We start from the raw sequence: 13,290 nt of genomic DNA, 5'->3' as shown, positions 1-13,290 counted from the left end.
CCCGTGCATTATATTTTTATATGACCAATAAACAATGTAATATGTAGCCCAAACAAGCTAATTCCGGCAGTCAAAGGCTGACATTAAATAATACACTTACTCAACAATTTTGTATGAATACATAAAGATTTTACTAATACTTAAAATTTAAAATATGTGAATTTAATAATGATTTCAAAACAATTTGGTTCTCGCATTTCTAATTACGCAAATGCCCCACATCATGCCATAATTATTTGCTTTTCTCCCGAATTATTCGTCTAATATTGGGTTTCAATTAACGCTTGGATCCGCTCCAATTAATCAGGTGCCACATTTTGAAAATTTTCAACACTAATACGCACATACGTGAGTCAATTTGAAGAATATTTATGGGAAATACTCGCATGAAATATGCACGATATGTGAAAACAATTCATTTGCACACATTTACACATTTGTATGTATAAAATATTTGCAGATTTTAATTTTAATCGTTTCATTATTTATGGAGCACATTTTTATGCGATAAAAATTGTCACATCGCTATGCGCCCAGATTTTATTTCACATTCGTTTTTAATTATTATTTTTTATACATTTTGTGAAACTATAGCGCAAAATGCGGCGGGAAGGGCGTGCAAAAGGTTGCTTTAAGTTGAGCAGAGTATTGTAAACAGGTGCCAGTCTCTTTATGATTACTTTTACCAATCGATAACTATGTCGATAAGCAATCGATAACTATGTAAACAATGGCTTTTTTTTGTAATGTTTGGCACTTAGAAACTTAATATTCTGTTTGCAAAACCTTTAAACTATTTTTAGCAGCAATGTTGTCCAAAAAATAATTAAATAGCGATATTAATTAAATTATATTTTTTAGTAATATTTGCAAACTAAGTCATCAGAGAAATGCGTTCCCAAACCTTTTCAATGTAATTTATTTTTTTTAGTTTATCCACAAATTGAATGAAATATTGAAGGCTTGTTAATTTTGAGGTTTCGAGTTTGGCATGTAATAAATAAATCTGCATGAAAATAATCAAATTTCAGCGCAGAGTAAAAATGACAAATATTTTCACTTTTCTAAATGTCAACGAGGACAACAAGTATTTTCTTGTTGTTTTTTGGTTAACCTGTGAAAAGTGAATAGCGAAAGGCTGCAGCTAATGCAAATAAAGTATTCATAGCTGTTTTTTTTTTTTACTTTTTGGGTCAGCTGAGTGTTTGCTGTTGTTGTTATTGCTGTTGCCTGATTTGATGTTGGCCAATTAATGAAAATGTGCTACGCTCTGCTCCCCCTTCAACAGGCAAAAAAAGCAAACAGCGAAATGGAAAATCAACCACAGCGAAAAGAACTGCAATAATACGAGGCACATACAGACTACAGTTGAGTGAATCATTTTAATGACTCGTGTTGTTGGCGACCAATTCCCTGAGCACGCCCCCCTCACAGCCACCCGCTCTACTTGGCAGGCCCCTTCTCTAGCCCAGGAAGTGTCTGTGTATAAATTGTAGAAATGTCGAGCCGTGCTAAATGTTGCAAAAATTGTTCTACTACTCGTGTTTATTATGTGTATTTTTTTTTAATATTTTATTTTGGGTGGAGCAACGGAAATGGTGGAGCAAGAAAGGCAAAAAATATATAAATAAAATAAAAATACAAATACAAAGCGAAAGAACTAAAAATGATGATGTATGCTGCTAGGTGATTGTGGCGCGGTTTTATTTTTCCACAGTGCACAAGCATTTTGGCTGCGTTTTATTTTTATTTGCAGTATTTGCAGTATTTGCAGTATTTTGTTGCTGTTATTTTTGTTGTGTGTGTGTGTGTCTGTTCGTGTGTGTACGTGTTCACCTACATGCATCAAAGTTGATTGTTGTGAAATTTATTGCATACTTTTTGGTGTTGTATGACGCTGCACATTTATTACGCTTGTTGCGCTTTCCGGGGCGCCAGCAACAGCAACACAATTGCTGCTGTTGTTATTGTTGTTGTTTAGGAATCGCTGAACCATTCAAACAACCATTAAATGCCACTGAATTTTAAATATTGCCATACTTTGTACATGCTTTAAATACGCTTGTGCATGTGACTGTGGCATTTTCATGGTCTCAGGTAGAATCTTATCCCCAAAAAAAAAATGTGATTAAAATTTATGGCAAGCAACTTTCATTAAAATTGCTCGCAAGCTGGCAAAACATTAACATAAGCCACACCCACACCCACACACACATAGATAGCTATAGGACTAGGACTTACTGGTGGCTGGTTGCAAGGGTTTTTAGGTGGCAGCAGCACTTTCGCCTGTGCAATAAAAATTAAGCTATGAAAAGTCCTTTCGTCTCTGGCCTTTTAGCTTCTCAGTCGCACGAGCCTGACTGTCCCCAGTGTGTGTGCGCCCGTGTGTGCACAACTCTTATTAAAATTAAAAATTCTTTCAAGCATCATAAAAATAAAGAAATGGTCAACATTGTGAGAGCTCTGAAAATTGGCTTGAATAGCAAGTGCTTAACACCAAAGTGTAGGTTGGCAAAAATTGCATCGTGGCTCAAAATAAACGAGTTTCTAAAACGCCAAAAACTTGCCAAAATATAGATTTGAATAAAAAAGTTTTGATTTGGAATTTTTTCTTTTATAATTTGCGCTCAGGTTCGAATCTAGGCAAAAGTGTTTTAGTTTTCATCACGTATATTTTTGTACAAATAAAAGGCAATTTTCAATACAAAATTACCATTTAATTTAGAAAAGGCTTAAATAGTAGTTTGAATATTTAACACACGCCTAAATCTCAAACAAAGTAAAAGATTTTTTGCCTGCAATTTTATGTTCTTAGCAATATTTTGAGCTCAGATAGTGTTGTTCATAAGCAATATTAGGATTAAAATGAACTAAAATCTAGTCAAGCTTCCTCTAACCACATTATTTGGACCGCTTCGCACTTGTTATTGTTCTTGAATTGCGAAGGCTACCGCCTAAAAAAAGGGAACTATGCATGTCGGATGCGAGACCATTCAGACAAAGCCCAATAGTTTGCATTATTGTGTAGCTGGCGCTCAATTTGCTGGCGCTTTTAATGGTCACAAAGACTATTTAGGCAAAGTCAATCAGAGCCCGACTCTAGCTGACTAGCTGGCTGGCTGTTTGGCTGGCAGAAGGGCAACGCGTGTTGCCACCGCTTTTGTCGTCTTTTGTGGCAGTGTTGCCATTAACAACAGGCGCGAGACAATGGCGCCTGCCAATGCCAATACGAAACCAGACGAGGACCTGTGCCCCAGACTGTATATGGCTGCGCCCTAATCCCTGTTGCCCCCTGCCGCCTTTGCTATTGCTACATGGCACACATGTGGCATGCCACAACTGCACTTCCGCTTGCGCAGTCATTTTCATATTTTGCAACTTCCGTTGCCAGACACACTCACTCACATACACACACACACACGCACACACACTGGCTTGGTGGGGGGTTACGGCTGATCGCCTGGCTGGATCCCATAGCCGCTAAGGCGTGTGCTCACAGCTTGGCACAGTGCGGCCAAATGGGATTATTAATTAAATTACGCTTTAATTTAAGTAGTCGTCATCTCAAGCGCAACAATATGACACAGGCAGGGGGACCCACAGAACGGAAAAGTTTTCAATTTTTGAAAATAGCAGAAAATAGACTGACCCTACCACCCCCCATCCCATACCCAACCCAGCCTAAAATATGCGACCCTGCGAGTTGCTGGCCCCGTTCCCCCAACCGAGTGCCAGCACTTACAGTCATGCACATTTTGGGCAATTACTGTCTCATTTTCAACAAAAGTGACTGTCAACTCTTTTGGCCCAAGCCAAACGAGACGAGGCAACGCGAAACGAGTTGAAGTAGGGTGGTGCCGGTTAGGGTAGCTCATAATTTAAGCATTAAACTTTCTCAAATGCTTTCAAGTTGACTTGGTCTTAACTACACTTTTACAGCTCAAGTAAATAATTGCGAGCGAACGCCCCAAAGGAGGCGCCTGTTCATGACAAGTGGCAGCCAAGGGGGGCTGGCGAGCGGGGGCAACTGTAGCGCAGGATTGTAATGATGGGCACAGCAATTAAAGTTATAGTCGCATGGCTATTTTGACGTAGGTGAAGCGTGGGAGGGGGAGGGGGGGGGTGTCGGCTCAGCGGATCTGAGGGGTGCTTGCGCCTGTTTTTAAAGAGGCTGCAGCTGCAGCCAAAACGTTGCCACTTGTAGTTTAAGTTTAACAGCAAGTTTAACAAGAGCACATAAAAATGCCAAAAACAACGCGCAAAGCAGGGAGTGTGTGTGCGTGTGTGTGCACAACAAATGGACAGCTTGGCGACTGCGACAAGGTGTATTCTTTTACGACAATGGGCAAACATAAAGATTAAACTTTTCTATGGAGCTTACGACATGGGCATTACGCATTTAACATTGAATCGAAGTAGTTAAGAATTAAGCATCAAATACTTAAAGTGAATTGTAGTTTGCTGAACTACATAAAATAGACATAAAGATTTAAAGCGAGGACTGCCTTTGTCTAGATTCTCTAGATAACTCTTTAATCTGTAGGCAACTCAGCTTTGCCAAAAAACAGAATTTATATAGGCACTTAATTCCACTCAAAACTATTTAAAAGAATTGTCAAAAGTTTTGCTTCGCATTTAATTATATATTTGCTGTTCTTATTTATTTGCCATTCTTTGCTTGATCTAAACAATCAACTAACTTACGAGAGTCTTCTTAAGTAATTTAACTATGTATGCTATTTAAGCACTCTCTCTCCCAATTCCCTGGGTTGTCATACAAATCATTAACTGCCTGCGACTTGCCACTTGTCGTATTCAATTCTTGGAACAACCCTATCACGACTCATTGTTGGCATTGCTTCTTTTGGCCGTTCTACTCCTATTTGCTTTGTCCCCTTGCAGCCTGACACTTGTGTGCGTTCTGCGTAAGCTCATGGCCCATTCCACGTGCTGGCCATTAAGACAATTGGCCAAGCAAAACCAATTTCTGATAAGCCTCTTTTGCTTAAAAGCCAAATTATGGTATTTGAAAAATATTCGCTATGCCTTTTATTTTTTCTTGTCGTTTTTTTTTCGCAATAAGCAGCCCAAGACAGCAAAGAGTCCGAGTGTGCACAGCCCCCAACTCGGTTATAAAGTAATTTCCCCAGACGCATTGAACCCTTCTAAAAAAAATAAGGGAAAGAAGCAACAGCAGCACAAGCAGAACATGGTCAATACAACTCATTGAAGGTTCCTGCTTCAGCCTGGCTTTCTTTTTATTATTTTCATTTTTTATTGAACAAAAGCCCTAAGGGACTATTTGGCGGGCCATCGAAAAAAAAATAAAGGTATTATGCTCAATATTATTATCGGACTCTGTCTGTCCCTCTGTATGTCGCTCGGCCTCTATAACTGGGCCTTTGCCACAGCGTGGACAAAATTAACTATCAACGGCAATGCGGCAATGCCCTGAAGTAATTTTAAATAAAATATTTATAAACGTATTTGCGCATTGAAGTGCGACCGTTGTCATTTGCCAGAGTGTAGAAAAAAAAACAACAACAGCAAAGCACGCCAAATGCAGATCGACATTACAACGAACTCCTTTATACCCTTTTTTCAGGGTTATTTAACAAATACGACTATTGAGGGATTCGACTCGAAAGTGCTTTCGAGTACTCATAAATGCAAATGACTGGCAATTGCTATTAACTTTTATATTTCTTGAAATTATCAATTACCGAATCTGCCTCACCCCATTTGCACTCTCTTTAGCTTTTCCTCTAGGGCCCAGTCTAACAAGAGTAAATTTTACAATTCTTCTTTGCGTCGCATTCGCAAACGTTTTATTGTCAGCAGCTCTGCTTTAAAGCTTATCAATTTTGTACTCCCAAAAGGCCTTTGATATGATTATTTAAATATTAAAATTTGATAATTATTTAAAATTAAAATATCATCTTGTGTTTGCTTATTAAAGCCCATTTGCCAAACGCTTTACATTCAATTTCCTATGACAATTTATAAGATGCGTTAACAATCTAAGAAAATGCACCACAAGGGTCCATAATAATCATATTAATAAGTCTTAAAGCAAACGAGGCGTGGCCGAAGGCGTAAAATGATTGTAACTATGACAAAGACGACAGAGAACATGGGACGGGACCAGGCAAAAGAGAGCCCGAGGCGTTTTATTAAAATAATAAAGTTCTAATTTAATTATGAAGCAAGCACAAAGGCAGAGACAGTCTGCGAGATATGGGGGAGTCGGGGGCAGGAGGCGGGTTGCGAGGTAGCAGCAGAGAACGCACTGTGAGCTATGGTAAGTGCGACTATGCGGGAGTTACTTTTCATTTTGATAACTCACGTACCCCTCCCGAGGGCCCTAATTAGCAGGCGGCGGCCGTATAACCGAAAAATCAACGCGCCCTCAAGCTGCCTTTTGTGGAAGCCTGGGGTTGGGGTTGAATTGCGGCGAAGTGGTTTGCAAAATAAAGGACCATAAAGTGCTAATTGAATAAAACGGCACATGACTTGCATAACTTATTATCAAAAATATATATACCTACATATATATATATACTATATTCCCGCTGGCCCTTCATTGCTATGCAGCCCAGAACAGACCGAAAGAGAACCGGAGAACTTAAACGGAGCCGAACCGAACCCGTCCGCGCCTGAAGCGTAAATTTATTTCATTTTCATAAATTTAAAACGTACTTTAAGACAAAGGCGAGCGACACCCAAAGAGAAGCAGGTGGTTGCTGGTCGTGGAGGGTCAGGAGGATGTATGGCAACAGAAGGCGCCGCTTAGAGACGTTTTGGGCACCCAAAAGGATATTTAGCTGGCGGAAATATTTTTACGTTTCGTTTAACGTGCCAAAGATGGCCAAAAGCCTGTCTTCTAGCCAGCTCTGACCCCATCCACTCGCCTAGCTGCCTTCACTTGCACAGCGCCCCATACAAAAGTCTCTGGGCAAAGTTGGGCGGACCACGTAAAACTAATTTAACCCGCAACGTTCACGGCCACTTTTGTTCGTGTTACGCTAAATTAGTCGACCTGCCGCCTGCCACAAGAAGCCGAAGCCGAAAAGCAGAAAACAAAAATTACAAAAACGAAAAATTTGTTTCACCTCGAATAGGAACAGCGCCACAACAATAACAACAACAACAACAACAACAAGGACAGCAATAACGGGGCACATACTATACTATACTTTACTATACCATAAAAAATGATTTTACCTTGGGGAAATTTTTGCAACAGTTTTTAATTTGTAATTCGCTAAGGCCACTAAAACAAAGTGGTTAGTTCTTAGTGGGTAATTGCAATAGGCCATGAGTGTAGGTGATCTAAACTCATAAGAGTTGCCACGACTTCTCAGATTATTCGATTATGCGAGCTAACAGTTAGAAGAGCATGAAACTGCAAGACATTTTTTGTTGTGGAATATTCTAAAGAATCGTTAATCTGCGATTAAAGGTAGGTTACTTCAAGTTCTACGAATTAACGATTGGATGAAAGAAACTAGCTGAGAGTAAAGAAAGCTGAGAATTTACTTCATGGATGCATAATTGAGGGAAAAAACTAGATTAGCTGCGAGTAAAGGAAGAAACTTGAAAACCAGCAGAACATTTACTTCAACTTCTATAGTAATAAGGAAGGAATAAGGAAGTAGGAGTATCCAAGTATTGCGTTTGACTAACTTTCTTTCTCTTTATTTAATATGCAAAAAACTGGATCAGTTGCAAAATGTCAGATTATCGCTTATGAATTTTAAAAGAAATTCCAATACATTTTGGAAATAGAACTTCAAAGGAAACTAATGAGCTACGTTAAAGCAACTAAGCAGAAGAAGTCTGCAGACGATTTTTCCGCTAACATTTAAAATTTCGCTGTAGCTAGAGCTCGACGAAAACCCTCCACAGATCAACAAATATTATGCAATTAACTGCACTCACCACCTGTTCAGCTAATTAGTTTGCCTGTCAACTAATTGGGTTCAATTCGAGTGGTGTGCAGGGTATTCAATCGTAGCCCGGCTGGCCGCACCTTTTGTGTAGCGACGAGTCAATTGTTTAGTGGGTTGTCATTAGGCAAGCTTCCATTTCATTAGCATTGTGGCCAGGTTTGGCAGCAGCTCTTGCGATTTTTAATATGCCCAACACGTTTTGAATTGTTAAAGCGGCTGCCGCAGGCCGGACCTTTCCGGACCTGGCTTCCGGCCGGGGCGCCGCTTTAGCTGGCAGTCGTGTTTGGGTGGCCACCAGTTGGGCTCTGATCGGCTGGACGCCTGTCAATGGCACTTGCAATTGAATCGCGAGGGTTAGCCATGTTTCTGCTACCCCCACCGTTCCCGTTTGGGCCCACTCGTTTGGACGTAAAGCAAATATAATCATTGTTATCGCGGCTGTCGCTGCGTCTGTCGGCTTAGGCGACGCGACGACGCGGCAATTGATGTCATTTTAAAGGGAGTCTCTTTTTAATGCATATTAATGTCAATATTAATGCCAATATTTGCGCTTCTAATGACCGTCCGCACTGCTGTTGACGGCTTTGTTAGTATTTAAATGCCGTTTGATGTGCCATGTCAGGCACTAACGACAACGGGCTTATCGAGTATATGCCCTCGTAATTAGAAATACTTGGCCAGAAAAATTGCAGACCACCTCCGGAGCCTGAAACCTGAAGCGGCGCCTGATTAAAGGACCTGACGACATTCTGTTGACATTTGTAAAGTTTCTACCTACCTAATAAGATCTCAACTAGCTGGGCTCATAAAACGGCCGCAGCTGCCCAGCACTAAAGGCAGCGACATTCTTAAAGGACAAACTTTGCCATTTGCTAGGAAGGAGGGAGGGGGAAGGTAAGGACAGGCTCAGGTACGCAGCAGCTGGCAAAAGTCAAACGTTAACTAAGCGCCGAAAAACTTGTGACACAAAATGCGGCCAAGCATAAGTAAACTCCTAAGAAATTCAAATGAGCGTAAGCGCAAAATACTAAAAAAAGACAGAGACAGCGATAGAGAAGAAGCGAGCGAGCGGGAGAGAGAGTGGAAGAAACAAAAAATATGCCAAAAAGTCAGCGGCAGAGACTTGAATTTTAATAAATGAAGTCGTTTCACAGCCGAGAAATAACTCGGCAACCCTGGCAACGGGTTCCCTTTTCTAGAGGCAGGCGAGCTGCACATGTGCTCAAAACTAGACATCAAAGAGACTGGCCAAAATGAATATATTTGTAAAAAAAAAAATAAAATTAAAAAGGGATGGTGCTATAGAAGGTGTGAGAGCGGAAAATATTTGAACAGATGCTTTGAACTCTATTCGAATTGCAGAAGTATTTATAAATTTTAAATCTATTATTGTTTTTGTATTTCCTTCTAAAGCGAATCTTACTTAAAATCAAACAGGTCAAATAACTATTTACTTTATAAGTATCAATCGTTTACGCTGTCCCTTAAAAAAACTTAATTACTGAGAAAAAGGTGAGATAAAAACATTAAACTTTGAATAGATTTCCGTTTAAAAACTTATTATTGGGAAAAGGCTAAAGTGAAAACATTGAATCTTTGGATTCCCATTAGCAACCGTCAGGTCTTTGCTTTGCTTTAACAATGGCATTTTCGCAAAACAAATTCGAGTGAAATATAATTGACTCTCAGTTATTTTTTCTCTTTTTCAATCTGTGTTCCGTTTAAGCAGAAATTAGATTGCAGATATTAATATCTATTATTATTCCCCCATCTACGTTGCAATGTATCATTTGAGTATAAAACTGTTGGACTTACCATTGTTAATGACATATCGTGGATTGCTCATGTCCACCTTGGTCTGGTTTATGATCCAGTAGATGCTGGGCGTGGGATTGCCAATGGCTTTGCACTGCATTTGGACCGTGTGACCCACCTCGATGACGCGTGTGCCCGGACCCTGTGTTATAACCGGAAAGCCCGCTGGTGTTTTATCGCCTGAAACGGGTGGACAAAAATATATATATATTAAAACAAAACCAGTCAGAAAATGTTAAAAAACAGTAAAAGAAAATAAAAAAAAAACGAACTGGGTTTAAAAATTATGTTGCATAGCGAAAAATAACAATAACAAAATACATGTATGTGGCATGAGAAGAGTAAGCAAAGGGGTGCGGTGCGGGTGGAGTATTCGAAAGCAATATGCCACAAATATGCACGCATGCACACACACCCACCCATTCATCCACACACATACATGTAAAGTATTGTTTTACATGAAGCTTTTATAAGCGGAAGTTGCCGTTTTTTGTTTTTAAAAAGCTCGCCTCGCTGCTCGGTTGCCTTTGTTGCCGCTTTCTACGCCATTTTGTAAGTCAAACAATGGCGTGCACCAAACACATATGAATATGTGGGTGTGCGTGTGTAGCGGGGGTCAGCGTTTTTGCTTGTGACAATTTCTTTTGTGGCACACTTTAAGGGCTTGGCATTCGCATTCGCAGTCTCAGTCTCAGTCGTATTCGCATTCGCATTGTTTTTGCGGCGGCAGCGGAGTCAGGCAGCCAGGTGCGGGGGACAGTTTAAAGCAAATCCGCAACTGGCAGCCAAGTTGCGGCTGCTGCTGCTGCTGTTCACGACTGCATCTTTCAAATGAACAAAGCTCATTTACATTTTCCAATTAAATCCAGCAGGCAACGGCGACGAATTCCGCCCAGCCACCCGAAGCCGTCCGCTTTCCACTTTTAGCAGCCAGCTCCGACAGCTGGCATTGCACATCTGCCGGATGCTGTTGGCGCTCCCACGTTTCCCCTCGGGCGCAACTCTTAGCTGAGAGGTATGCCAACTATTTAATAAGGTATGTAAATGACATAAATATCTCGAATTGATCAGTTGAATGCAAATTTGACAAAATTAATACTAATTTCAGCCTTTTCGACTGTACAAACAGACTGAGCAAAATCTTTAAGCATAGAGATATGCCAAATGTTTCTCTGCAATCAATTAGCTGAATGCAAATCTCGTTTATATCTTTTTCACATCGATAAAAAATATTGTTATCGCGTTGACTCTCTTGTTGCATGGAAAGCATTTAATTAATTTCAAATATATTTAGCCATGAGGCGCTGAGCTCCGGTTTGCGAATCTTGATCCTCTGTATTCAGCTTTGTCAAGGACTCGGATGATGTAAGGGTATATCTATAATTCGTTGAGCTTAGCTTTCTGCTGCTTTTTTTATTCGACTTGTTATTATTTTCATTTGTGCATTGCGCTAAAAACATTTAACAGCGGCAGCGTCTACAATAAACGGCACACGAGTTAGCTGCAGTTGCTCCTTCCCCCTCTAGAATCAACCCAGCTACTCCTCCTCGCCCGCTTCACCCCGTCCCTTTTCTTACTTACAGACGGATTTTTGTTGTTGTTGTGCCAGTGCTTGTGTTTTTCAGCGTGAAATTAAAATTTAACAGAGACAAAAAACGCGACTGCATATGTATGCATTATAATACACACACACACACATATATATATATATACTATATGTGTATATACATATGCATAAATGCAAAAACAAGAAGCAGAGCAACAATGGCAACAGCAGCCACAACAACAACAAAAACAACATTGATGTTGACATTTGACGTTGCCGTCATTGCCGCCTCTCTTCAGCCTTCCTTCCCCTTACTCCGGTCTCTCATCTTTTATCCGTGAGTCTGTTGGCATTTTCAGCCATTTTCTGCGCCTGCCACGCCCACTTTTCCTTGGCTTTTGGGGCGTTTTATTTATTATTGCAGCGACGCTTCTTCACAAATGCATAACGAAAAACACAAAAGCAACAACAACAACAACAAAGCCGAAAAACCCAACTGAAAACTGTGCCAAAAATTAACAAATAAAACTTTTTATTAAACAAATGCACCAAAAGTGTATTCCTGCATGCTTAGCGTGTGTGTATGTGAGTGTGTGTGTGGTTATGTTGTCGGATAAAAGAGAATATGACAAACAGACAGACAAACCAACAGGCACGCAAGCAAACATACAAAGTACAAAAGCTGAGGGTAAACATGAAGTTTCAGAAGAGAAAAAACAGATTACTTTTGCCCGGCAAGAGACGAAAGAGCATTTTAGTTGAATCGTAAGCCCCGTATACCAGTTTCATTTTTAATACCCATAAGTTTGTTCTATTATAAGAGATTATATTTACATTCTTGCTTCGATTTCTTTGTAAGAGGGGAGAAGTGTAAGCCCCACAAACTAAGCGCATTCCACAAAATCCAAGCAAACACTTATTAGTTTAAAATTGATTAATTAATGTCGGGACGGCGCGTACGCCATTCCCGGCTACCAAAAATTACACGCACGAGTTATTCACATTAGGAATAATCGCAGAGGTCAACTCAACCGTATGTGCAATGGCCAAGCCTCACTCCGGAGGAACCGCCTTCGTGATCACGGTTAACCTCTACGCCAGGTAAGTATGCTTAAATCAGCTCAGCCCTTGGGTTACCATACGGCAGCTGCTAGAACCGCTTGGGAATCATAAGCAAAATGCTGTATAAGCGTGCACCTAGCGTCAGGCAATACTTTTTTTACACAGGATTTGTTTCAGACAGTAGAACATTTGGGAAGCATAGGTAGAATACAACTATGAAAGAGAATTAGGTAAATAGGGTAACTTATTGGCACTTCCTTCTGGATTAAATGAATACGGGTAATATAAGAATTTGACTCTTTGCATTTTTGCAAAAAACCATTAAGTCTGACGTTTTCATTTTGGATGTTCCTGAATAAGTTGTTCCCGAAAATGTTATTAAAAAATGCTAGAGTATAATAAATAAATCATTCAGCAAGAAAAATCGATTGTTAGATGAAATACTAATAATTTGCAAAATCAATTTGTGTTATAACTAAAGGCACACGGATATTAAAATTTAATTACAAAATTAAACCAGAAAACTCTCTAGGTATTCCATATTTAAATAAATTCGCATTTATTATTATTTTCCTGATCCAATGAATTTTTGCATATTATATTTGCTATATGCGCTTTAAAAAGCGCTTTTTTGCAGTTCCTTTTTGGATGCACTATTCTAGCATTAGGTTGGGACAAATATTTGCCATTGTTCTAAACTAAAAATATGCAGTTTTTCAGTGGCCGCCGCAGTGGCTCACAAATGTGGCACCAAAGCCAACTAACTGGTGGCACATGGAGCACAGCATTGACACCATCGATAGGGCTACAACACACTCTGGTTAAACTACATTTCAGTTAAAGACTAAAGTTGTTGATTTTGATGTTGTTGTAGTTGTTGTTGTTGTTCATGTTTTAGTGCACCCCATGGACACA

The 13,290-nt window shown here is 39.9% G+C and overlaps 1 protein-coding gene and 1 non-coding gene across 3 annotated transcripts in view; both read right to left on the bottom strand.

Annotated features, from left to right (window-relative positions):
• Positions 1 to 13,290, bottom strand: part of LOC115759220 (tyrosine-protein phosphatase Lar) — a 151,735-nt gene that overhangs the window by 34,297 nt on the left and 104,148 nt on the right. For both annotated transcript variants that reach the window (XM_030700113.1, XM_030700114.1), the window contains exon 6: positions 9,768 to 9,947. In XM_030700113.1, the coding sequence (XP_030555973.1) occupies positions 9,768 to 9,947 (180 nt within the window). The remainder of the gene's footprint in view (positions 1 to 9,767; positions 9,948 to 13,290) is intronic.
• LOC115759363 lies at positions 12,257 to 12,422 on the bottom strand. Its single transcript, XR_004017520.1, has one exon. It is a non-coding gene; the product is annotated as a U1 spliceosomal RNA (small nuclear RNA).

This window comes from Drosophila novamexicana, unplaced genomic scaffold (genome assembly GCF_003285875.2).
Source record: "Drosophila novamexicana strain 15010-1031.04,08,12 unplaced genomic scaffold, DnovRS2.1 tig00000193-arrow-pilon, whole genome shotgun sequence".
In the NCBI taxonomy this organism is placed as follows: domain Eukaryota; kingdom Metazoa; phylum Arthropoda; class Insecta; order Diptera; family Drosophilidae; genus Drosophila; species Drosophila novamexicana.
The sequence above is the reverse complement of the archived record's forward strand: the minus strand, read 5'-3'. Positions and strand labels throughout refer to the sequence as shown.